The sequence below is a fragment of the Aedes aegypti genome, chromosome 2 (assembly GCF_002204515.2).
Source record: "Aedes aegypti strain LVP_AGWG chromosome 2, AaegL5.0 Primary Assembly, whole genome shotgun sequence".
Lineage (NCBI taxonomy): Eukaryota > Metazoa > Arthropoda > Insecta > Diptera > Culicidae > Aedes > Aedes aegypti.
The window spans coordinates 234,710,893-234,736,893 of NC_035108.1; the positions used below are offsets into that span (position 1 = coordinate 234,710,893).

General features: G+C 36.2%; 1 protein-coding gene across 1 annotated transcript in view; it reads left to right on the top strand.

Annotated features, from left to right (window-relative positions):
* LOC5570381 (trichohyalin) overlaps positions 1–26,001 on the top strand; it is a 131,826-nt gene that overhangs the window by 69,457 nt on the left and 36,368 nt on the right. The window contains 2 exon segments of the mRNA XM_021844485.1: positions 11,931–12,020; positions 12,140–12,217. Of these exon segments, the coding sequence (XP_021700177.1) occupies positions 11,931–12,020; positions 12,140–12,217 (168 nt within the window).

Genomic DNA, 26,001 nt, shown 5'->3' on the forward strand with positions numbered 1-26,001 from the left:
AATCATTGACGAATCTGCCATCATCATCTTCATCTTATCACTTTTTCAATCGAAGGCAACTTCCCATGGACTACCCACCGTTCGCAAACGGCTACGGTAATAGTTTTCCCTACAAAAGTAACCCCTACTACCAGTCACCCTTCTCGAAGCTAGACCTAGATTATAGTAGATCCAGCGACATGAAGCGACAAGTAAGTTTTAAGTTCGATGTAGATACTATGTCTATCGATACATAAAAGACAAGGATTTGTTGCATTTTCTCCTTCTTTCGCTGTATTGACCATCTTGAGGTAGTTTATGTTTTTAGGAATTGGTTCTTCAGTTTTGTTATAATTAGGAGCATATTCTCCTGGCAGCACAATGCTCGGTACTTTTGTTGCTGAGACCCAACCAAATTTACTAAAATGAGTAGTTTTGCAGTCACAACAACCTTAGTGCAACAAGTGTTCTGCTCGGTTGAAATACGTAAATCTAACGCTTCTCACGTTATACAACTTTTCCGTTCAGAACTAACGGGTGTAAAGTATTTTCTTTTGGCATTCAATACTCAAGGTAGATCTATATTTTTTGGCATAGATTCTGAACTACAAACATCTCCACTCCCATTTCATAATTCATCATTTATACATACATAAGTTCTTTGAACTTCTCATTCTATGAGTGTTTTTCATGTATACTAATGTGCATAATAGCTTGCATTCTCAGGGTAGGTGTACTTAGATATTACCATTGTTGTTATAATTTGCAAACTATTTTTATACTTTAATCGTAATACGAAGATTACTTGACCTCCTGAAATTAGGCAAAAAATGTTCAGCACTTTTCATGTAAATTACAAAATATACAAAAACATCGTTGAAAATAGATAGAAAGTTTTAATACAAGGAATTGTGTTGCTGAAACTGTAGAAATTTCTCCTTTTTAACTTTGCCATTATTGTGAATGATCAATACTATCCATTTCTACTATTTACGCATTTTCCATTTTTATTATTTATTCTCCATTCAATTCGAAATGTCAAGATACCGTGCAATAAAAGATGTTGGTGTTATATTTCGCCATATATAAGTGAATCAAATAAGTATGACTTTTTGGGACCCGTAACGTTGGTAGATCGCCTTTACGAGATGCGTTACAAGGTAACCGAACCGAACCCTAACAGTATTCTTTTTCCATCAGGGTTGTCGTTCTGGTAATATGGGGGATTGCAGTATATATGTAGCCTTTTTTACCGGTAACAGTCTTTGGATTCAACATCAACATCTTAACATTATCTTGTAGACTTGGAGCCCAGCCAAGGGTTAATTTGACACAAGTGATTGGAATGGAATCCCTATATGTGCTAACTTTTTAAAGATTGGTCATTGATGGCAATCAAAGAACATGTGAGACTTATGACTGATCGAATCACCTTGTTTGAAATGCTTTTGTCGTATATAAGAAGCCCGTGTTTTCGTAGTCTTCTGGAGATAACTTAATAGCAGGGCTAGGATGAAGCTAGGTTTCCGACGTAAGGTCAAATATCAGTAGTAAGTTTTGTTTCTCCCATAAAATGAATTATCTTTGATATTAAGCCCTTTATTAAAAGGGCTCGCCTTCGTTGAGTAAGTTCTCTGTGAAGTATGTAACCTTTGTAACTTAATTCTCCAATTCAAATTTTTCTGAGCGAACAAAACAGGGACTGGATCAGGGTTGTTAACGTTAATCAACGATTAACGCCGTTTCGTTAATTCGTTGACGTTAACCTGTAACGATTAACGAAGCTTGCGTTGATTGCGTTGAAAAACAATTTAACGATAACGTTAACGTACAGCGTTAATTCAACGTCAACGACTTCGTTATTTCTAACGTTAACGATTTGAAGATTCTTATATCTGAAAAAAAATCTAAAAATAATATCTAAAAACAAAGTTTGATTTCATTGCAGGTTTTATGAAACGTTATCTGATTTTCTCTTAGTCGGATTTGGTGGATAATGCTGTTTATATTAGAGCTCCGCAATCTCGGAAGTGGGGAAATCTGCTCTACGACCATTGCCACTTTCGATTGCAATGAAAACTTTTGTCTGCTATGGTATGTTAGGGTATTGTAGCAACTTGTATTTGAAAATGAGAAGTCGTGTCATCCTGGGGGCGGTCACTCAGAAACATTTGGTTGTTGGATGTGTAAAAAAAGGACGTCGTGTGCTGGCTGGAGGCAAAGGAAGCCGCTTTCTGGCAACAATTTCAGCCCATTGTCGTGGCTTTCTGGAGCGTTGAGAGGTCTTAGGACGAATGCAATATTGCTGGGAAAATCTTTGCAATTTGTAATAGTAGTATACGGAACAAGTTGCAGAACGATGATTTTTACAGCACGAGTTGTAAATTTATCCTACGAGGCTTGTCGAGTAGGATAATTACGACGAGTGCTGTAAAAATCGAATTCTGCAACGAGTTACGTACAATATTTTTTGCAATGTCGTAGAAGACCATTTGAGAGTATCAGAAATTATATCGACATGCATTCACCATCATTTCACAATTTCTGAAAAATTGCTGTGTAATGATTCATAACGCAACTCAAAACAGTTGCGTAATGAGAAAGCGTTGCGTAATGAATCATTACAGCACTGGTTTTAGTTGCGTAATGACTATTCCCACACTGCATACATCAGTGCAGGAAAGTAGGCAGTTTCATGACAAATGGGCGTGATGAAAAACAGCCTATTACATTGAGAAATTGCAAAATAGTAGTTTACGGAACAAGTTGCGGAATGATGATGATGCAACGAGTAACGTACAACATTTTTTGTAATTTCGTAGAAAATCACTTGAGGCTATCAGAATTTCGATAGGATTGCATTCACCATTATTTTACAATTTCTGAAAAATTGTTGTGTAATGATTCATTACGCAACTCAAAACAGTTGCGTAATGAAAAAGCGTTGCGTAATGAATCATTACAGCACTGGTTTCAGTTAGGTAATGACTATTGACGCACTGCATACATCAGTGCAGGAAAGTAGACCGTTTCATGGCAGATTGGCGTGATGAAAAACAGCCTATTACGATGAGAAATTGCAAAAAGTTCTTTCTAGCAATCACAAACTGACGTTCAAAGTGGCTGGCTGTTGGTTGCATAGTGTACTTAGATTTGTTCAATCAATTTTCCATGGATACGGGGTATCAGCATAGAAACGTGTTGTTTATTGAAGTTTCGAAACATTCTCGGAGAACCTGTACGAAACACGTTAACGTTGACGCTAACAACCATGAAAATGAACGCAACGACGTTGACGTTGATCCAGAGCACAATCAACGTTAACGGCGTTTATCGTTGATTAACGTTAACAACCCTGGACTGGATACTTTATTGCCCCTCAATGATTTTTTATGTTACAATAGATCTAAAAATTGGTCGCAGTGGCGGACCCGGGATTTAAAAAAAGGAGTATGTGTCGTAAAACTAGATATTCAAAAGCTGAACTACACTTTACACAGTGTTTGTATATGAAAGGGTACGTTTGATCCCTTAAAACCTAAGAGCTTTCTTCTATCTATCTATGAAAATAAATATGGAATCGTGTTTGTATGTCACGAGTTGGCTTGAGAGATCAACGTCAAACATCAAAGTCAGGAGTTGGCAGAGAGATCAACGGATTTGAAAGAATCCTTCTCCGGTTTGTTTGTCAAGGGATCCGACGTGTTCGTTTGAAAACCCGAATGAAAATGGAACCGAATTTGTATGGGAATCTTCCTAGCTTTGTAAAACGTTCTACTGGGTGGCTGTTGATGTGAATCGATAAAGGATTAGGCAGCTTATTTATATAAACAGGTTTGCATATTTCCGAAAAAAAAAAACTACAAGAGCAGCGCGCTATCGACTTAGACTGCCGAGAATACGTAAATTCCTCTACCAGCTTTCCGTTGAAAATACAAGAAAAAAAATCTATACCATGACCCCACAGTTATGAATCAAATAGTGTGGAGTCCAACCTATAAAATTCAATAAAACGACATGGAAAACATAAAATTGTAATTTATAAGCACGAATTGAATCGTTTCAAATTGGAACTTCGGTTAGTAAACTGCTTTGAGTGTAATATTTACATAGGATTGCATAAATATTAAAAATTGTATCGGTTTCTGAAAACCATATTATGAATCAATTTTCATATTATGGATAAAATTGTGACATATTACGGATCAGTGCGCAAAATCAAGAGATTGCCAACTCAATGCATCTGTATTGCATGATTTGGCGAAAGTTAACAATGTTTCACATATTACTGCAAAAAAAAAAAATGCAGTGTTAGAGCTGGAAACAAGGGTAAAATGCCCTTTTTTGTGATACTGCATTGTAATAACTGAGACATGAACGAGCGAACGAGCTTGTTTTATGCTATAACATTTGAATTTTACCACCTGTGGGAGCTTATGAATGCTGACGGCACTTCTTACAGAAAACGACCATATAATGCTAGCTGTGTGGTACCAACTAAACATTTGTCAAAACCATCGTTATTCAGCGGTTGAATGCTGTGCTTAACATTTCAAATGGTAGAAAACAAATAGTATGACTTGGCAAAAATATGTTTTACGCCAATGTTTATGTTTGGAGCGAGTTATCCGATGTTGAACGCCAAAGTGGTCCCACGGTGGCCCGACAGACCGTTATTATGCAAAAAAAATGTCCATGAAACCTAAGCACAGGGCTCGATTCCTGAGGTCATTCTGCACCTCTGGGCCAATTTAAAAAAAAAAATCCCTATGAGCAATCTCGAGAAATCTTGATTTGAAGTTTTTGACTACAAATTTCAATGAAATACTTTTTTAATTTCGCTAAAGCACTGAAAATACGTACAAAAGTGCTCAAAAAGTTGATAAAACTGTTCTCAACTTGCATATAACTCTTACCGTTGTTATAATTTGTCACATTTACAACCGGCTTAACTTACCAGAGTGGCTTAATGAAATCTAAGAAATAAATTTCATTATTCAATTGATGTTACGTTCGATAAACGTGAAATATTTAGTGCTGAATTATTTTTATTCAAATAAAATACAGATTGTTTTTCGACTTTCACGCTAAGTGACCTGCCCATCAAAGTCTGTCGTATTTATTTTGCTTAATAAAATTTGCTTCTATGTACATCTGATAATTGTCCTCAGCACTTAGACGTAGGAATTATCCTGTTCAACATTCTCAGCCGCAAGAGGATTATAACCAGTGCTGTTAAATGTCAAAATTTTGGAAAATTTCAACTGCTCATTGTACTCTTCTATGCAAAATATAGCATAAGCAAATATCACTAACCGATAGTAATACGGAGAAGGTCACCGGGAAAAAACATTTTCCGATGACTTTTTACACGGGAAAGGATGATAGCATTATTCGATTGTCAAAGTCACGTGAAATTCATGATTTTTAACAGCCCTGATTATAACTACACAGGAAACATGATTGTCACATGTCACAAGTGTCCGAAGAATAACAAAGTCTTTAACAACTTCAAACAAATCCCTATTAAGTACTACTTATGTATCAACATCATCGACTCAGTAACGAAAATCTAGCTGTGACAGGTAATATTGCAGACTTAAAGCTGATTAAGCTGATAAAAACAATTTGTTGATAAGAAGCCAATCCGTTGTTGTTTTTTTTTATTCTTTGATAAGATGAATTTTCGAATTACCTGATCAATTTTGCGTTTTGTCTCATATACTCCTTGATTTTGCAGAAGACGACTTTATTGGAATCGATCGCAGAGCAGTAAAGCAGGGTTTCACTATTTAAAAGACGGACAACTAGGATAAGCTTGTAATTATTCTACCCAAACGTATATGGTTGCATGTAGAGAAAGAAGCAGCTTCAGATGTGTTGGTGCTGAGGCAGTGCTTGATGGAGATGTAGTTGAAGTAGTTGAAGAACCATAAAACACTTGTGACGTATGATAACCGAGGTAACAATTTGAAGCTGCTTAAACGCTTTTATAACTAATTCAATTCAGCCTTTGTTGGGACAAAAGCTGTTCATAGCATCGACACACTTTTGTTCAGTTATTAAACATCTAATTCTGTCGATTTTATTCAGCCTTAAGCTTACTGTAAGTGAAAACTGTAGATGGAAAATACTGTGTTCACCTATGATTCAGCTTTGAGTATATTGCTGCATAAGAATGGTTATCAAGCCTTCGTTCAAATAATTGTTGAGCTGTCAAGGTGTTCAGCATTGTACACCATAAATCGGCCAATGCTCAGCAAATAATCATGCTACTCAGCTTCCATTGCTACTTGGAAATAATGTTTCCCGTGTGGTTAAAACACGTGTTCTGGCTGCAAATATCTCCTTTTACGGGTTACGTAACCAGTTTAGGAATCCACAACTTGCGAAGGGAACCGTCATTTCTACACTGTTGGTTGATATAAGCTTATTTGACTTCATAGATCCATTATTTCGATAACAACTTCGCCAAAACTCCTCGCGATCGTTTATCGTACAACACTGAAAAGTGTTCGGAAAGCTAAATCAGTTTTCAATAATAATGCAAAGAGATGCAACGAGAATGCAACGATGAATGCAAACATGCCCAAATGTAACATCGTTGCCAACTTACCCTGTATAAAACGCTGATCCTTGGCTCTCTAAGCACATTTATTCAAAAACAGGAGCAAAAACCATTATGCGAATAAATTAGGCAAACTTCAGTGAGCTGGTCATGTAGTGCGAATGCCGTAATAAAAAGTTGTATCAATCGACGGCCCTGTGCAAGACATCCGCATATGTTCATTCTGATATTAACGTGAACGTTTTTGTAGGTTTTATCAATGCTATTGCGAGATTTAAAATAGGATTATATTAAAATATTTAGTCAAAAACTTCAAATCAAGATTTCTTGAGATTCCTCCTAGGGATTTTTTTTTTAAATTGGTCCAGAGGTGCAAAACTGACCTCAGAAATCGAGCCCTGTGCTCAGATTTGATGAACATTTGTTTTTGCATAATACCGGTCTGTCGGGGCACCGTGCGATTCGTAACTGTGTAGGCATGGTACCAGGAAACTGATTTCGAGTGGCAACACAATTTAGAGCAAACTTAACTCATTACCTTAAGCGAGATGTATGAGATGTATCAATCGTGAGTCTCACTCGCTAGACCAGGGTTCGAATCCCACTCAAACTTTTATATCTTTATTGCCACTCAAACTTGTTCTATCGATTGTTAAAGCACGATTTTCAGTAGTCGTCGGCTGATTTCATACGTTAAAACGATATAATTGTACACGATATTTGCGACGGGACCGATGTGCAGCTCAAATTACGTGATATTATAATTATTTTTTTACTGTGTACATCTGACCCCTAAGTGATCAAGGTAGTATCTCCGGCATCTTTTAGTCCCACATTTTTCCTTGCAGCTCTAAAAGAATGTTATTTGATTAGCTAGGTTCAGGAAACGAGTCTTTCGAAACACTCAAGTCTTGTCCTGGGTTGATTTTAAGGTGCAAGAAAAAATGGCTCAGAAGTCAGAACTGAAAAAGCAGTTTTCTCTTTTTAAAACAATAAATTGATGAAAATAAGAACACACAGCCTTTTGTATTTGGCAAATAAAAGAGCTGTGTATTTTTATTTTTTTCGATTTGTCTATTTAAAAAGAGAAAACTGCTTTTTCAGTTTTGACTTTTGCACCATTTTTATTTGGGCCTTAATATTGATTTTGTTTTGTTCCGTCAAGCATAGGATCTTACATACTAAGATTACTTCTGTTGTTCTTTAGTCGTGTTTTAAGGTGCTCTTTGGACATAGTAATGCCAATGAATTCGCAATGTACATTATACTGACGCATCATAAACACACGCAAACCAGCATACAATCTGGTAAACTTGCATTCAAGTCGATAAATAATGCGTTCTCAATCGATATCTCAAAAATCAAAATTCCAGAATTTTCTTAGAGTTTGTGCTCCGATTATGTATTTCATCATATCTAGGAATTTGAAAATATTCTGTCTTGTTCACAAATTTTACACCAACATTTGCTTCACAAATTCCTTCAAAATCTTCTCTAAAGATTTCTCAAGTAATTTCTCTAGAATTCTTCTAAATATGGTTTAATGAGTTCCACTAATGATACATTTAGTTTCTCAACAGATACACTCCTAGTTTGTTTCTGGAATTCTGCCATACATGTTCCAGAACTCTATCAAAACTTCTTCAATCGAAATCTTCGGAGGAATTTCTTTTGAGAATCTTAATGAAATACATCGAAGGATTTCTCCAAATGTTCTTTCAGGGATGTCTTTGAGGAAACCTAAAAATCCGTTTTAATTTTTTTTTTCAGAAATTCTTGAGGGTATATTTGAGGGTTCTTTCAGAATTAACACTAACAACAATTCGAAGGGGCCTTCCTTACCTGAGTGGCTGAAGTCCGCGGCTGTCACGCAAAGCTATGCTGACGGTGTAATGGAATTTTCCTTGACTTCCATGGGCATAGAGTATCATCATACCTGCCACACTATTTACGAAAATGGCAACTTTGTCGAAAGAAAGCTCTCAGTTAATAACTACTGATAAGACCACTAAGCTGAGAAACAGGATCTGTCACAGTGGTGACGTAACGCCAAGAAAAATAAGAACTACTCGAGGAATGAAAAGATCATCCAAGTTTCTATAGAGGCTGATATAAACCTCTATAGGAATTTTGTTGATCTAGAGACGAATTTTTCCAGAAACTTCTACGATTTTTTCTCATAAACTCTTCTTAGCATTCCTCCTTTTAATCTTTTCAGAATTTTGATTAAAGATCTCCATTTTTTTGAGAAACTTTCAAAGTGACCTCAGGAAGATTTTATAAATAAAGCCTTCAAAAAATCTGTAGAGTAATGTTGATGGAATGAGATTTCTTTATGAAGATAATAACTAGCACAATTCATAGAATGATCCGAGAATGAATGCTTGGAAAGAATGTAGAAGCCCAATCTGCACCCGTGAAAAGTTTGCTATGATAACATTTTTAAACTTCTCTATTTTCATCTTTCTGACGTTATGTCCCAGCTGCGACAGGGCCTGCTTTACAGCATAATGTACTTATGAGCACTTCCACAGTTATTAACTGAGAGATTTCTTTGCCAATGGACCATTTTTGCATGTGTACATCGTGTGGTAGGTACGAAGATACTTTATGCCCTAAGAATTTGGGAAAATTTCCAACCCAAAAATATCCTCAACTGGTGCGATTCGAACCCAGGTCTCTCAACTTGATCTTGCTAAATAACTGCGCGTTTACCGCTACGGCTATCTGGCTCTAAAGTACTGAAGGAAAATTGATGGAAAAATCATTGGAGTAAATTCCTGGGCAATCTCTGCATGAGGCAATGCTTGAAGATGTTCTCAATGAAATTGCTGTTTTGGTGTGAGTTTTTAAATAATTCCATAAGGAAAAAAGAATGTTTAAAAGAATTTCTATGGACTGTTTAAGGATTGCTCAGAGGTTTCTCTGATTGGCCAATTTAGTCACAAATTACATATAATCAAGGATTTCCAGAGAAAATTTTAAGCAAATGGATTATAAAGGCAATTTGTGAAGGACTTTGTGAAGTCATCAAAAGCAAAATTTTGAGAGATATATCAGGATCAATTTCTAAGAGAAAATTCTGACGGATTCCTAGAAAACCCTGAAAAAAAACTAATTTTGAAAGGAACAGGAGTAAAAAGTTCTTGAGAATATTCTTGATAATTTATGGTTTTGAAAGCGTTATTATGGGTGTTTTTCCAATCAAATTCGTAAGTGAATCCATGTGGAAATTTCTTCAAATATATGTTGAAGAATGCCCGAAAGTGGAATTTTAGGCTAATACTTGCTGGAGTAGTTTAAAAATTCAAACAAAATTTTCACTTCGTAGCAAACCATTTGACTTTTTGTCCCAGTCTGACTACGCCCATGCCTTTATTGCTTTATATGTTTTAACAATTTATGCACAAGGACATGGGAAGATCTGTATAATAGTGTCTAGACTAACAACAACTTTAGAACGAAGGTGACGATCACAGCAAAGCCGCTAATTATTAATCCATATTACAATAACATATATTTTTTATTAGTTTTGGACTATTTTGTTTGTTTTTTTTTAATATGTTTCTTGACTACTATCTTATTTTCTTTCAGTCCATCAGTTTGTTTTTAAATCGCATATCGCTATCGCATAACCCCCATTAACCATCGAATCATTCACATCATTTAATGACTATCGAAATACTAAACGATACCATCGAACTTCATACTCCAGTAACATTGATGTTGAATGTCAAAGGCATCTCTACAGCCAACGAATAATCTTTGTACATACATACAGGAACACTTTGCATTTACTGAATGTGAATCAACTTTTAATCACTACGACTAACTACACTCCGATGCTGTAGGTACAATTTTATACAAATCAACGTGGAAAAAATCTCATTGAAAATCAGCAAACATCAATCACGTATGTCAATTAATACTATCGAGTAGCTGGTCACGATATCGAAATGTTTTCAATGCGCATACAGTATAGAGTAAAAATTATAGACTATATCTAGGTTAAACCATATATTCCGACACCCTCTCTGTAGGTCAGTTGGAGTTGAAATCAATCTCAAAACTCGTAACGAAATACTTAACATCGCAATGATCGAACAAAATCTTGATTACTTAGTCTTATGTGAACAACTGTTTGTATTCATATATACAATTAAGATTAGAACGAAAGGATTAGATATATTTATATACTATCTAGTGTATTACAACGAGAGATTTAGACGATAGATAGAATACCTTTTAGTAAGATATTTTTTACAGACAATGAAGAGCAGTGAGTGCCCGTTTTCCGAAAGTGATATTTGTTGAACAGTCAGTTATTTGGCAGATGTTGTAGAATTCAACAAAATTAACGACATTCCTTACTAGTTAGCTGCGAAAATTTAACAGAACGTAATTTATTCTGAACCACATATGAAACACTCATTCATATACGTCATAAAATGTTGAACAAAGTCTTTCGCGAAAAGAAGGTTGACTAGCAAATAGAGAAAATATTATGTAATTTATCCTTAAGTTTCACGTTGTTCCTGATTCCAAATGCCAATTTTGAGAAAACTTGTTGTCAATCATTAACCAAAACACCAAACATTAAATATAGTTTTCGCTTCTATATGTTACAAAATACGAACTAAGCATAAAATGTTTTACATAATATACCTAAGAGTGTTCAGTTTTTGAGGATATACGTTGAGAAAATAAGTTACGATTTTATTAGGTGTTATTGAAATTGTTGAGTTTAGAAGATGTTACGAAAATCTTATAGTTAAGAGTTTTATTGCGGCAACAAAGAGCAATTGAATAAAAAGCCAAAATCTAGTGATAGTCATTGATAGTACCTATAGAAAAGAAAAAAATACAAACAAACTGTTGATGATCTACCATGCTAACTCAAATAACAAAAAAAAACGAAACTGTATCATCAAGCCTGTAAATAGACAGCAAATACTCTTTGAAAATATCAACAGTTTTCAATTAAGAGAATGAAAGCTCAATAAGACGTATTCGCTATCGGTATGAGATCGATTAGGAAACACGTACACATAAGCACATTCCGGAGGTAGAATATGAATCAAATAATGCAATCTAATGGCATAAAAGAAATTTTCAGTGCTCAATTCTATGCGCTTTAAAGTTTCACAAAGTTCTATCTAATAGTATGCGTATTAAGTTCTTTTAACATGCTTTAAGTAACTAATACAAGCTGTAGACTGCTTGAAAGTATTGTATCTATCTGTCACAAGTAAACAACAAAGTAGATCATATTTGTATTAAGCTTCAATCAAAATGTGTTTTCTTTATTTTTGGCCTAATCCTTCGAAGCTTCTCTCTCTCTCTCCACTAAAACTAAACCATGTTTATGATCCGTTTCTTCAAGCTCGATGAATTCCGGTTGGAAATTCAACGTCGCGATCAGGAAATCATGGCCATGGCGGCCAAGATGAAAACCCTCGAGGAGCAACATCAGGTAGGTGGCACTTAATTCAATTTCCATCATCCTGAGACGCATTCTGCAGTGGGGAGAAAAATTATTTCCAATTAAACACCCAACCACGCCACTGGCTAACCAATTGTTAATGGTTTCAGGACTATCAACGTCACATTGCAGTACTGAAAGAGTCACTTTGCGCCAAGGAAGAACACTACAATATGCTGCAGGCGGATGTAAGTATTAAACGACAAATATGACTGAAATTGACTGTGATAGTTGAAGCACCATGAATTCGTGCATTTTGTACATGTGCCACACCTACTGTTAATTGTTGATTGTTACGAAGCAATTTTTTTATGAATGTAGGATTAATCAATATTGTCAAAATATTTTCAGTTTCTCGCTTTTTTATATATATTTCTTTTTTGATTGAATTTGCACTTTGAGAAAAACAGTTAATTAAACAAGATAATTATGTAATGTACTGAAACTAGCTAGCGGTTTCACGGCCAGTTTTAATCAATTATTATAGCCATCAAATGGCTCCATTCTGATGTCTTTTAAATATCAAGTTGAGTAGCACATCATAATATGCAACTTTTGTTTGGGTATATTTATCACCTGGCGTTCCAAAGAAAGTTTCAAGAGTTCCGCATAGTGACAACTACTTCTGGTAGAGTCAAACAGGATCACGGTGCTCTAATTACCGTTATTATCAAATAAAATATACCATTCAAACGGCAGTCAGCAGTTGATTCCTGACGTTGTTCTGCACCTCTGGGCCGATTTTGAAAAAAATCACACGAAATATGCCACTTTAACTTGTTTAAACAAAAAAAATATGATAAAATTTTGTAGTTTTAATTTTTTATATGGTTTTAGATATTAAAAAATACATTTTTCAAAAATTTGTCTCGACCCACATTTGAAAAGGGCCTATGCTATGTTAAGTTATTACTAATAAGCCAATACACGAAAAATGATATCTACCAAATTAACGCCTGGTAGTGATTTTAGGAAATTATCCAAAGCATTCAAATTTGTATGAAAAATTCTTGGACGGGATATGCAGATACGCCCTTTTGAAATGTATGGAAAGAATGTGGAATATGGAATATGGTGGATTCGGCTCCATCTGTAATCAACGGTTAGCTAGGTGCATACATAACCATTACACTTTTGCGATTGTTCTTCTTCTTCTTATTTCTGGCGTTACGTCCCAACTGGGACAAAACCTGCTTCTCAGATTAGTGTTCTTATGAGCACTTCCACAGTTATTAACTGAGAGCTTTCTATGCCTATGTATTTCCTATGTATATGAAATTTGGCTAATAAGAAAAATGCAGTTCTAACTGGATCATGTGGTGACTGGCGGGAAGAGCACACATGAAAGAGACAAATTCTCTGACTGCGTGTCAATTCCCAATATCAGTCATCGATCGATAGAACCGTTCGGTTGATTGCCGTCAGTATAAGAGCACATTGAAGCCTCCTGTATTTTGCCTGTGTTGGTAGCAAAGCTCAAAGCTTTGAGCCAACCCTTTTCCAGTAGAGAAGCTAGGCAAAATACAGGACGCTTCGATGCTTACTGACTTTAAAATGGCTTGCTCAATTTTCACCACCTTATTAAAAAATTTCAAACTTGTCGCTCCCTTACGACGCCTATGCACCTATTCGTTTCCATCATTTGCTTCTACACAGTTCGAACGAAACGTGTAAATTTCTGAGACATATAATGCACATAACACAGCGCAACAAAAATGACATTTTTGCGTGTCTCAAGAATCAAATTATGTGTCTCTAGTAGATTTGGGGTTACTGAATCTGATGCCGTTCTCAGAAATTTCCCAGCACGTCACAATTTTTAGCTACAGGTCGCCAAAGTTTTATAAAACATTGGTTTTATTGATGTTTACCTCAAATTTGAAGTATATTTTATCAAACTTTTTTGTGATCTTATCCACCAAACATGCAGAAGAGGACTTAAACTTTCGTTTTAGATATATTTTGGTTGAAATTTAACGATTAAATTAAGATTAAACCGATTTTTTCAACATGCTTGCAGTCTCCATACAAAATTCTTCGTTTCTCTTATATGGCAAAATACAATACTTTTCTAAACCATTGAAAAATAACTTTTCCGGATCAAAAGTATTATAAACTTTGATGATAAGTATTGTTATACACATAAAGTTTGAATTCTGTGGCAAATTAAGCAAATAAATTGTCTTACAAGCTGGCAAACTTGCATGCAAGTTGGCTGAAACAGTCATTTTTTGCATTTTCAACAACTAATATCTCAAAAACTAGACGTGCTGTGATATTTCTGTAAACGGCAATGGATTCAGCAACCCTTAATTAAGTAAATAGAGGTATTTTGATGCTGGAGACAAAAACGTGTTCCGCAGTGTAATTGGAGCGTGGAACATCATGGATATTTACATGATATGTCATGTAAACTTCAATTATATTTCATGTAACCCAGCAGGATTCTGTGTGATTACATGACATATAACGCATTTTTACATGATTTCAGACTTAAATTTACATGACGTCATGTTTACATCGCATAAATGAAGTTTACATGACGTGTAATCTTCATTATTTTTACCTGTGTATAGATTCCCTTTACCTTTGAGTCGCATGACCGATACAGCCATAAAACAAAAATAATTTAAAACAATCACGGTCGAAACCTTCTCCTATGCTTTCTATGCCGATTGACCATTTTTGCATTCGTATGTCGTGTGGCAGGTACGAAGATACTCTATGCCCTGGGAATTGAGAAAATTTCCTTTACGAAAAGATCCTCGACCAGCGGGATTCGAACCCACGACCCTCAGCATGGTCACGCTGAATAGCTGCGCGTTTACCGCTACGGCTATCTGGGTCCCTGCGATTGTTCTTATTTCATTCAATTTAGCAAGTTGCATAGAAGGAATGATTCAAATATAATGTAACTCAGAATTTTCCAATTTGAGACCCCCTTTCCTCCCCCACGTTACAGCTTTTGTATGGAAAATGTATGAACCGTAACACTACCGAACCCCCTCGTTACGTAATATTTGAACGATTCCAAATTTACACGCACACATGTTGTCTATACTGACATTGAAAAAGGACCAAAGTACAGTTAACTCTCCCTTACTCGATATTCCGTATCTCGATATCGAGTTAGAGACCCATAGTAAAAGTTGGTTTTCATGGCTAACTCGATGGTCCCTTGGATCGCAGTTGCATTAGTTTTGTGTTCTGTAACTCGAGTAGAAGCATTAGCCGTAGAACGCTAATGTCGCGACTGTTCGTGTGACCAACATCTAGTTTGCCACGCTCTGACAGCTTGAGTACCGGGTCTATAAGTGTCAAATCAATTTTCCGACCAAAATAAAAAATTCTCTACAACATGGCACTAAACAAGCTATCGCCTTCAACAGTAAGTTATAATAAAATAATTCTATTTTGTGATAACAGCGCCACTAGCGTTCTACTACTTATATTTCTATTGTAACTCGATACCTCCCTAACTCGATGGTCCCTACAATATCGAGTAAGGGAGAGATGACTGTATAATTGAAATATATACATTTAAATATAGCTGAACAATGACTGTATCAAAGTTGACCGAAACACTCGAACATCACTTATCTGTATCTATATTATACATCTGTATTCTATTACATTCTATTTAATTCTTTTCTATTCTAATCTGTTCTATTCTATTCAATTATAATCTACTTACATTTATTCTACCCTGATCCACCCTACTTGTTCTTATACATATTTTTACAAATGGACACTGTACTAATTAACAACTGCACGCAAAAGGTTTGAACGGTACACTTTCGATATTTGTACGGCAGCTCTGTAAAAATTGCTATGCACAGGTTCTGACTCCTAATGCGTGCTTCTCATATGATCCATAAAAATGAAGATTTGAATTATTATTTCACAGTAAGTCCAAATAAGGGTTTCAACTTATATATGATAGTTTGTATGTATTTTAAGGAACTTAAGCATTTTGTATTAAATGCTTTTCATTTGAGCTGGATCCTCGTTTTAAAGGTAATTTGAACAAGTTTGTCGAGAGCTGGGAAGAGCAGAGTCTGACAAAATCTTCGAAATATCATATCACCAAGTTGCATGTAAAAGACTTCTGACATGCGATTGGTCGAGGACTAGGCTGACATAATGAGCTGGCGTCGGAGTCTGTGCATAGCGCTGTTTCACAGACCTGTCAGCGCTATAAAGTCGAACAAACATCGAAAGTGTACCGTTCTTTTGCGCGCAGTTGTTGATTACAACACAGAAAATTACAACATTGGCATTTGTAAAAATATGTATAAGAACAAGTAGGGTGGATCAGAATAGAATAAATTTAAGTAGAGTAGAATTGAATAGAATAGAACAGATTAGAATAGAAAATAATTAAATAGAATTGAATAGAATATAGAATTATGTAGATACAGATATGTTATGTTCGTATGTTGCGATCAACTTTGATGTTCAGCTATATGTATATATTTCAATATGCTTTGGCCGTTTCTAATGTCAATCTAGAAAATATGTGTACGTGTAAATTTTGTGTAACTTGCTAAATTTAATGCAATAAGAACAACCGCAAAGGTGTAATGATTATGTATGCACCTAACCGTTGATTATAGATGAAACGGAATTCACCATGCAATATTCTTCCCATATACTTTAGAAGGGCGTATCTGCATATCCTGTCCAAGAATTATTCATTCATATTTGAATTATTTGGACAATTTCCTGAAATCACTATCAGGCGTTAGATTGATAGATATAATTGTTCGTGTATTGGTTGATAAGCAATAACTAAACATAGCATGGGCCTTTTCAAATGTCGTTCTAGAATTTTTTTAGGAAAATGCGTTTTTCAATATCTAAAACCATATAAAAAATCAAAACTAAATTTTTTTGTATAATCTCTTTGTTTAAACAAGTGAAAATGGCATATTTTAAGTGATTTCTATCATATAAACTTCAAAAGGGCGTAACTCAAAATTCTGACCAAGGATTTTTTTTCAAAATCGGCCCAGAGGTGCAGAACAACGTCAGGAATCAATTGCTGACTGCCGTTTGAATGGTATATTATTATTTGATTATTTGATAATAACGGTAATTGGAGCACCGTGAGGATAGGAGTGAATAACAAAATAATGATATAATAAAAAACAAATTTTGCAATCATATCTAGCTTTACTATTATATTGTTATTAGTATAGGAGATTCAATATCAAATCTATTACAAAATGATTACAAATGCTATGATTGCATGCAAAATTGTTTGTTGTTATGTTATCCTTCAAAATCGTCGGATAACCTATTATGAGATAAATTGTAATTTGTGCAAAAATACTAAATAACATAAATTGCCATAAGAATAACAAACTTTGCCAAAATTGTAAAATATGTTATTATATTGATATTTATTCATTATTTATTTAGTTCTACATCAATTAACTTGATAAAACCTCGCCAACAATATTTCGACAGTTCATTCGGTTCAATTACCCTCGACTTTGACTCACGCTCTCCAGGTCCTGCTGCACCTGGTTAATCCACCTAGCACGCTGCGCACCACGCCTACTTGTCTCGTCCGGATGCAAAGTAAATAACATCTTAACAGGGTATCCTTCCAGTTTAGCCACCTTTAGGATATTCGCCATAGAGCTGGTCTAGCTTGTGATTCATCCCTCGCCGCCACACATCGTTTCCCTGCACGCCGCTTACGTTCGTGCTTAGCACCCGACGTTCGAAAACCACAAAGTGCTTGTAGATCCTTCTCAAGCATAGTCCACGTTTCGTGCCCGTGAAGAACTACCGGTTTTATGAGCATCGTGCATTTGGTGCGGGAGTGAATCTTTCTTGACCACAGTTTCTTTTGGATCCTATAGTAGACAAGACTTCCACAGATGATGCGCCTTAGTATTTCTCGACTAACGTTGTTATCAGCCGTCAGCAAGGATCCGAGGTAGACGAACTCGTCAACCACCTCGAAAGTATCTACGTCAATCGTGACACTGCTTCTTAGGCGAGCCTTGTAGCGTTCAATTCCGCCTACCAGCATGTTCTTTTTTTTTTCGACGTATTCACCATCAGTCCGACTCTCGTTGCTTCGCATTTCCGGTGGGTGAACAAGTCTGCCACCGTTTCATATTTTCTCCCAATAACACTGCGGAACACGTTTTTGTCTCAAACACCAAAATACCGCTATTCACTCAATTAAGGGTTGCTGAATCCATTGCCGTTTTCAAAAATGTCATAGCACGTCTAGTTTTTGAGATATTGGCTGTTGAAAATGCAAAAAATTACTATTTTAGCCAACTTGCATGCAAGTTTGCCAGCTTGTAAGGCAATTTATTTGCTTAAATTGCCACAGAATTCAAACTTTATGCGTAAAACAATACTTATCAACAAAGTTTATAATACTTTCGATGCGGAAAATTTATGTTTTAATGTTTTAAAAAAGTTCTGTATATTCCCATATGTTGAAAAAATCGGTGTAATCTAAATTTAGTCGTGCGGTTTCAACCAAATTATATCTAAAATGAAAGTATAAATGCAAAATCGCATGCTTGGTGGATTATATCACAAAAAAGTTTGATAAATTATACTTTAAATTTTATGTAAACATCGATAAAACCAGTTTTTTATTCAACTTTAGCGACCTATAGCAAAAAATTGTGACGTGCTGGAACATTTCTGAAAATGGCAACAGATTCAGCAACCCTAAATCTACTCGAGACACATAATTTGGTCCTTGAGACACGCAAAAATGTCATTTTTGTTACGCTGTGTAATTTATCTATGACATCGATGTTACTGAATTGATTCACCGATTCAATCGAATCCTTTGAATCGATTAAAATTTCCCAACGCTAAGTTGGCAAGAAAGTCCATCACCTAGCTGTTGTCCCCGGCGGGATTCAAACGAACTGGAGTGTTCGCCTGAGATCTTCACACAGGTAGTTCTTCATCGTTGCTTTAATCAGTCTTGTGAGATTCCCGGGAAAACTGAACTGCTCTCGTCCATGATCATCCATAGCTCTACATGGCAATACTGCCTTATGCTGCTTTGAAATGGATGAATAGGTGGTGCGTAGAGGCCTGATACGACATTTCTAAAGGATTTGCCGCACGGAGAAGATATGCTTCAACTCCGATACCATCCCTGCCAGGGGCCTTATTTTTCTTGAGCTGCTGAATGGCACCCTTAACTTCCCCCATCGTGTGAGCTAATTGGTTTCAACTGTCCACTGTGCTGACGCATCCATCACCTTCGCTGTCCTGACCTTCTAACTCTGCGCCATTCAGGTATTTATGGTAGTGCTGCCTCCACCTCTCGATCACCTCGCGACTGTTCGTTAAGATGCTCTCATCATTGTCCCGACACATTTCAGCTCGCGGCATGAAGCCTTTGAGAAATGCGTTGGGCTTCTGATAGAACTTCAGCGTTTTTTTGTGAACGGTTTGCTGTTTTCGCTTCAGTCTATATCGTTCCACGTTTTGCCGCGTACCATGCTGCAGCATTGCAACCCGCGAAGATAAATTTGGTACTCCTCGCCAAATCAATCGTTCCTTGAACTTCGTTCCACGTATATAACAATACTTTTGATAGCGCTAGATTGTACCGTGGCGAAGGTCGGTACCATACATCGCTGATGACGGATAGTTTTGGGCGCAGTTTGACCATCATCAGAAAGCTTGGCAGTTGAACGTACCGAGTTTCCAACTGCTAGTCCGTTTCCGTAGATGTGATCTTTGCCGATTGGTTTGGTCCGTATTCTCTCGTTGACGTTCCTGTGTTGATGTGCTTTTACGATTGGCTTGCAGGGCCTGACACCAACCTCCTAGATTTCCAGAGGACCCGTTAAATGCTCGGATGGTCATAGTGCGCAATTTAGCATAGATTCCTTCTCGGACACTCGGACGATTAGCAGCGGCCCCTGGCGTGAGAACAGGCACTGTTGGGAGCCCCTCCAACATGGAATACAGACGCGCTTCAGGTTTGCAGAAGCGTCAGCATACGACAAAAGATCCCACTGGAGTAGGTTACCGGATCTTTCCTGCGGCTGTCCAATTCATTAGTTTCTCAAAAGGTATACGCTGATGCGTTTTTCTTAAAATTCCATGATATAGTGGCCACATTATAGCCAATTCCGGAAATTACCTGTGACATGAAATTTGCTTACCTCCAGGGGCACAGAAGCACATCACCATTTTTACCCGACCTGAACCATGCAGAAAATGCAGCACCGAAAGCTATATGGCAAGCGATTGTAAGCTAATCGCTAAGTGTCTAATATGTGTCGACAGAGCAGACAACGGAAACTTAACGAGTGGACCCAAATGTCCGGGCATAAGCGGAGTATAAGAGCAGCCAAAACGGAAGTAACACAGTTAAATTTAAACCACTGTGATACAGCTGCCTTGGCAGTCGGTCTCGGAAAGGAAGACTGACTTGGTGTTACTATCGGACCCATACCGCATACCAGCCAACAACGGAAACTGGGAGGCGGATAGGTCTTAACAGCTAACAGTTAGGCGGACAGGACGATACCCAATCCAAGAAGTAGGCTCTACCTGAAATGATGGTTTTGCGATAGCAAAAATCAATGGCGTATTCTATTACAGTTGTTACGCATCCCCAAGGTGGTCGATTGAGGAATTTTCCCACATGGTCGACAGGATGATAGCCGAACTACCTAATCGGCAGTCAGTAGTGATAGCTGGTGACTTTAATGTATTTAATGTAGAATCCCTGGCCGCATTAAATGTGGGTACAGTGAGTACCTTCCGCTGAAATGGTACAGAATCGATTATCGTTGTGACGTTCTGTAGTCCTAGCCTTTTAGGTACCATGAACTGGTACGTTGATGACTGTTATACTCATCGTGATCATCAATCAATTCGCTGTAGTATAATACCAGGCGGGCGGAGGGAAGTGTGATGTAACTCAACCCAAGTCCGAAGTTGGGAAACTATGTGCTCTGTCGGCGAAGTATTCACTGAGGCGCGGACGGTACACTCTGGACCTATACGGTGGAAAGCTAGTTGCTGTGATATTACGAGCGTGTGATGCTTCCATGCCGAGAAAAGCCCTTCCTAGGGAGAATAGGCAGACGGTGAACTGGTGGTGCTAATCAATTGCAATCACGCACAGAATCACAAAGAGAAGAACGAACGCGGTGCAGCACAGGGACGCCAAGTCATTTTATCAAAAATCTGGAAGATTTTGAAAATTTGTCTGGAAAAGTCTGGATCCTTAATGTCGTATATGGAGAACCTTACAAATTATTTACAAAACCTTACAAATTCATTAAAAAATTACCTGGATCTTCCAGATTTTTGTAAAATGGGACCTCAAAAATCTGGAATATTCCAGACAAATCTGGAAGGTTGGCAACGCTGGTGCAGCATTCAGAGAGGCCAAGTTAACTCTCAAAAAGAAACAAAAACGGGCATGCTTTGATAGTATATGCGAGAGTGCCAATTCAAGTACGTGGGGTGACGCCTACAGAGTGATAATTGCTAAGACCAAAGATGACATAGCGCCCCAAGTGAAGTCGCTTGAGTTGATGCGATCGATAATCGATGTACTCTTCCCACATCATCCCACAAGCACGTGACCCCCAGCGTCATTTGCGGCGGATGAAGCAGAAGAAGTGGTGAGGGTGACGAACGAAGAGCTGGTAGAAGCCGCGTCGAGTCAAGGAGTGTGGGTTCGATTCCCGTTTCAGTCCGGAAAACTTTTCGTCAGGAACGTATTTCGACTGTGCTACTGGGCGTTGCATGCTAGTCCGTTGTCTAGTGTGGTGCTTCCTTCAAAGGACATAATCGTCCACTGGAAGCATTAAAATGTTGGCGTCTGTAAAAAAAGCCGATCATTCGCGTCAAACAAGGCACTGGGACCCGATGGTATCCCGAATGTTACCTTAAAAGCGGGCTTATACGTCGTCGTTGGTGTGGCATCCCCATACAGAGGGTCTATTTGCAGATTTTCCCCTTGTGAAAAACAAAAAAACGACCTGACCCAGTTATCCACCGCCCAGACAACCAGAATGTACGTATAACCAAATCACCTTTTACGTTATGCGATGCTTATATGTGCAAAGTTTCACGTATAAGATGTCGCGAAAAGGCCTTATCGTACAAAAGTGGAGGCGATATACGTGTATATTTTATATGATGAAACATAACATGCAATGCGAGTGCGTAGATTTTCTTGTGAATTAGTCTGTACTCTTATGCGACATAATTTATGATAACAAATTTTATTTGAAAGCTGCTACGGATTGATCCGACTTACTTTGTACAAGTCTACGGGACGAAATGGAATGTATATATGAACTCATAAAATAGCGTTTTATGCGAGGAAACTTATCGATCAAACGATTTCATCCACCATGTGTGGATGCAGTTTGTACAAATAAGCGAATTTGTTCGTATATTGCTATGCGACTTCTGGTTGTCTGGGCGGAATAACTCGAAAATTGTCTAAAAGTGTAAAGCTTAAATTTGAAGTTTTTCAAAGCAATTGAGCAATTTTTTCGCGTCAGACTTTGTCTGTATTTGACGGTGTCTTAAACGTGCAGTGAAGTTGTGAAACCTCGTCATATTTAATATTCATCTAAGATAAATTTGTCTATTAAATTTGCTCTTTAATGAGTTGAGGAACTAGCTTAGGAAAAATCAGAATTGAAGGAGTCCTTGAATGATCTCTGCAAGACCAAAATATTATCCAATTCGGTCTGTCTGAAAACCGACCGAGCTAATGTGAATCTAGATGTTAACTTTTTTGATGATTTTTTATTTAACGAATCACCCTCTCGGATAATTGAAATACTTTTGTATTTTGAAATATTTGCTTTTTTTATGAAATAGACAATGCACCATAACTTACCAATTATTCTGTTAATCGAAAGCGAACAAAACAAACTTACCATATTTTATCATTTGGTTTCACTTGACCCGATTTTTATGTTGTGTTGCACATAAATGCACGATGCAGTGTCGACTTCAAGTCATTTTTTATGGACGCAATTAGAAGTGCACATGTTTATGTCCTACAGTCACTGGAACACTAGTATCACATCCAATCACTTATATTCGTTGGAGTTCCACGTATATTCTTTCAAGAACACGTTCCACATGAAGACGTTCTCAGTCAATTACAATCAATTTGAAACACACACATAACCCACCAAATGATTATTGTACATATCAACATGTTAAGATAGTAGCAACCTCACTTGGTATTCAAAACCAATGATTGCAGAATATTGCAGTTGTTATAACCTTTTCATTTTTTCTGTTTGGAAATATGCAAACGTTAATGTGTATTCGTGAAAAACATCAACCCCAAACACAAATTTCAGATGTTGGAACGTAAAACGGTATGTGGTAGTATTATGAACCTACAATCAAAATGCATCATATGATCTTATTGAATCCGCGTTATTTTTTTGTTGATTTAATTTTACAATCTGAGTGTGTTTTGTCCAGTGACAGTAGATCGCTCTTAGGACTTCAGTGCCAATTAAGGAGCACAACAATTTTACTAAGTGCTTTTAATGTTGCAGGATAAAAAAAAGTGTGATCCAGTGTGTTTTTTTTTTGCTTATTTTCTAGACTGCCCTTGATCGCATAATTAACATAAGAATCGTGGTTAATTTCAGTGTATTTATTTTGAGATAAGAAATGTCTCAGGTTTGTGCAATATTAAAATCACACAAAAATTGTTAATTCAACAAATAACCATGTCGTAAATTATATCAGTGCTGAAGTTATTTATGCAATCAAAGGCAGTAGACTAGTATAATATTTTTTAATTTTTAGTCAAATTTCACTTGTATGAAAATAATCTGCATGCTTTTGATTTAAGTACATATGAGCATGTTTTCATAGAATTATTCTAGTGAGAAAATTGTCACTGAGTATTGAGCACTTATTTTATAAATAAAATCTTTTCCTAGTTTTCCTATAGAATGTATTTCAATGAAACCTCACAACTATTTCATGAGCATAAAACGAGACAAGTAAAAATCCAATTGTTCAACTGACGGAACAAACACTTCTTAGTTACTAGTGGTATTGCATATTCAATGTGCAATCATGGGTATTAATAAAATTAATTAAAATTGCACCACTTAAGAGATTTTTTCCACCGCCATATTCATGTGCCGAAAATGGATGCTAAAAATCATAAGTTGTATATATCTTAAAGTGATCATAAATTGGAATTGATGCAAATCTTTCCTCCAATTCATAGAAATAAAATGCCCTCTTCATATAAATTTTAGCATACTCAGAACATTTTTCGAAATGTCTCTTTTTAATACCTGCATGGGTGGTAATTAAAATTGATAACCATTATGCTAATAAATCTACTTCTATCTAGTCTCAGTTTTGTGACGAAGAAAATCAACTGTTAATTTTAAAAAATAAAAAGTTAACCCAAAACCGTAAACCGCATTTGATTATTTGACAAATTATGGTTACATTGTAAATGAATGGTTATGCAATCTTTCATCTGCAATCGATAACTAACATACCACTACTTGTTTTAAATATATAAATTACGAATCTCTAAAATAGTAATCGGAAATAATCAGATTTCCTTCTGCAAAAATATGAAAGATATTCCGTTTTACGGGTACTAATTTATTTATCAGAAAATTTCGACCAATTTTCGATTTATTTGCTCCATGCTTTCTCCATAATTCTGATTACTTATAAATTTACAATTTTAATCTCTACATAGAAAAAAACATCTTCAGCAGTTTTGAAGCAAATTGTTTTAGAAACTCAAACTCGGCATAAATGTGGTCAAAACAGTCCCCCTGAAGTCGTATCCAGTGTTTAATGTGGCGAACGATCAATTTCAACCATTTCATCGTCAACAAGACAATTTTTGAACAAATAATATTTGATAATAAGAAGAGTTTGTAGTCCATAGAATCCAAGACGGTGTCATACAACTATTTTATTATGCGGTTTCCCAACGGTTTTGAAGTTTACATGAACACGACGTATTACCTTAACCGTTCTCAAGTACACATTCTTACATATAATGTAATAGTTTCGAATAATTTTAGTCGAATGATTTTTTTTATTTGAGATTTAGGTTCTATCGTGTCTGTTAGACATTTTACAGTCAAAAGACTTTACTTCCTGAGGTGTTTGTAGCCAATTTTAAGCAAAAGTTTATTGAAGTAAAAAAGTCGGTTTTTTGGAAACATAATATGACTCAATTAAAATATGTTGGGCTGTATAACAATTCTACAATTCAGGGTACCGTATAACGAGGTATCGTTGATAATACGGTAACTTTAATAGTTCGGGACCCACAGCATACTACAAAAAATAACATAATTTCAATTAATCGGTAAAGCAAAACAAATGCAACAGTAAAGAATATTAGTATGACTCTCCATGTCAGAGCTATTTTTATTTGAATCTAGCACATTTGAGACTTTATATAATAATATTAAAAATTGATGCGATCTTAAACATTTTTGCATTTTAGAAACGCATACAAACAATCTGTTCTGTGATTACTATTTGATGTAGTTTTCAATAGTTTGACATTTATCTTTGTCAGCCTAATTATAACAGAACTTGAATATGGTCTAAAATCTCTTAGCGAAAAGCATTTTCACAAACTGGGGCCATTTTTGTAAACTAACGCAGAAACTTCCATATAAGGTTAAACGCCTAGAGGTATACAACGCCCTATAAATGTTACGTGATTCCATCAATTTGGTCTGATTTATGCTTATTTTGATTGCAAAATCGATAGATTTATGTTGAAAATCGATTGATTTATGTTGAATTCGATGTGGATACATGAGAACATTCGATTTATATTTATAACTCTAATGATAATGTTTCACATGTTTGTTTCAACGTAACAAACTTTTGTAGGTGATTTTATCGATAAACTTGTGTTTAAATGCATAAATGTATTCTATGCGCTTTATTAACATTCTCC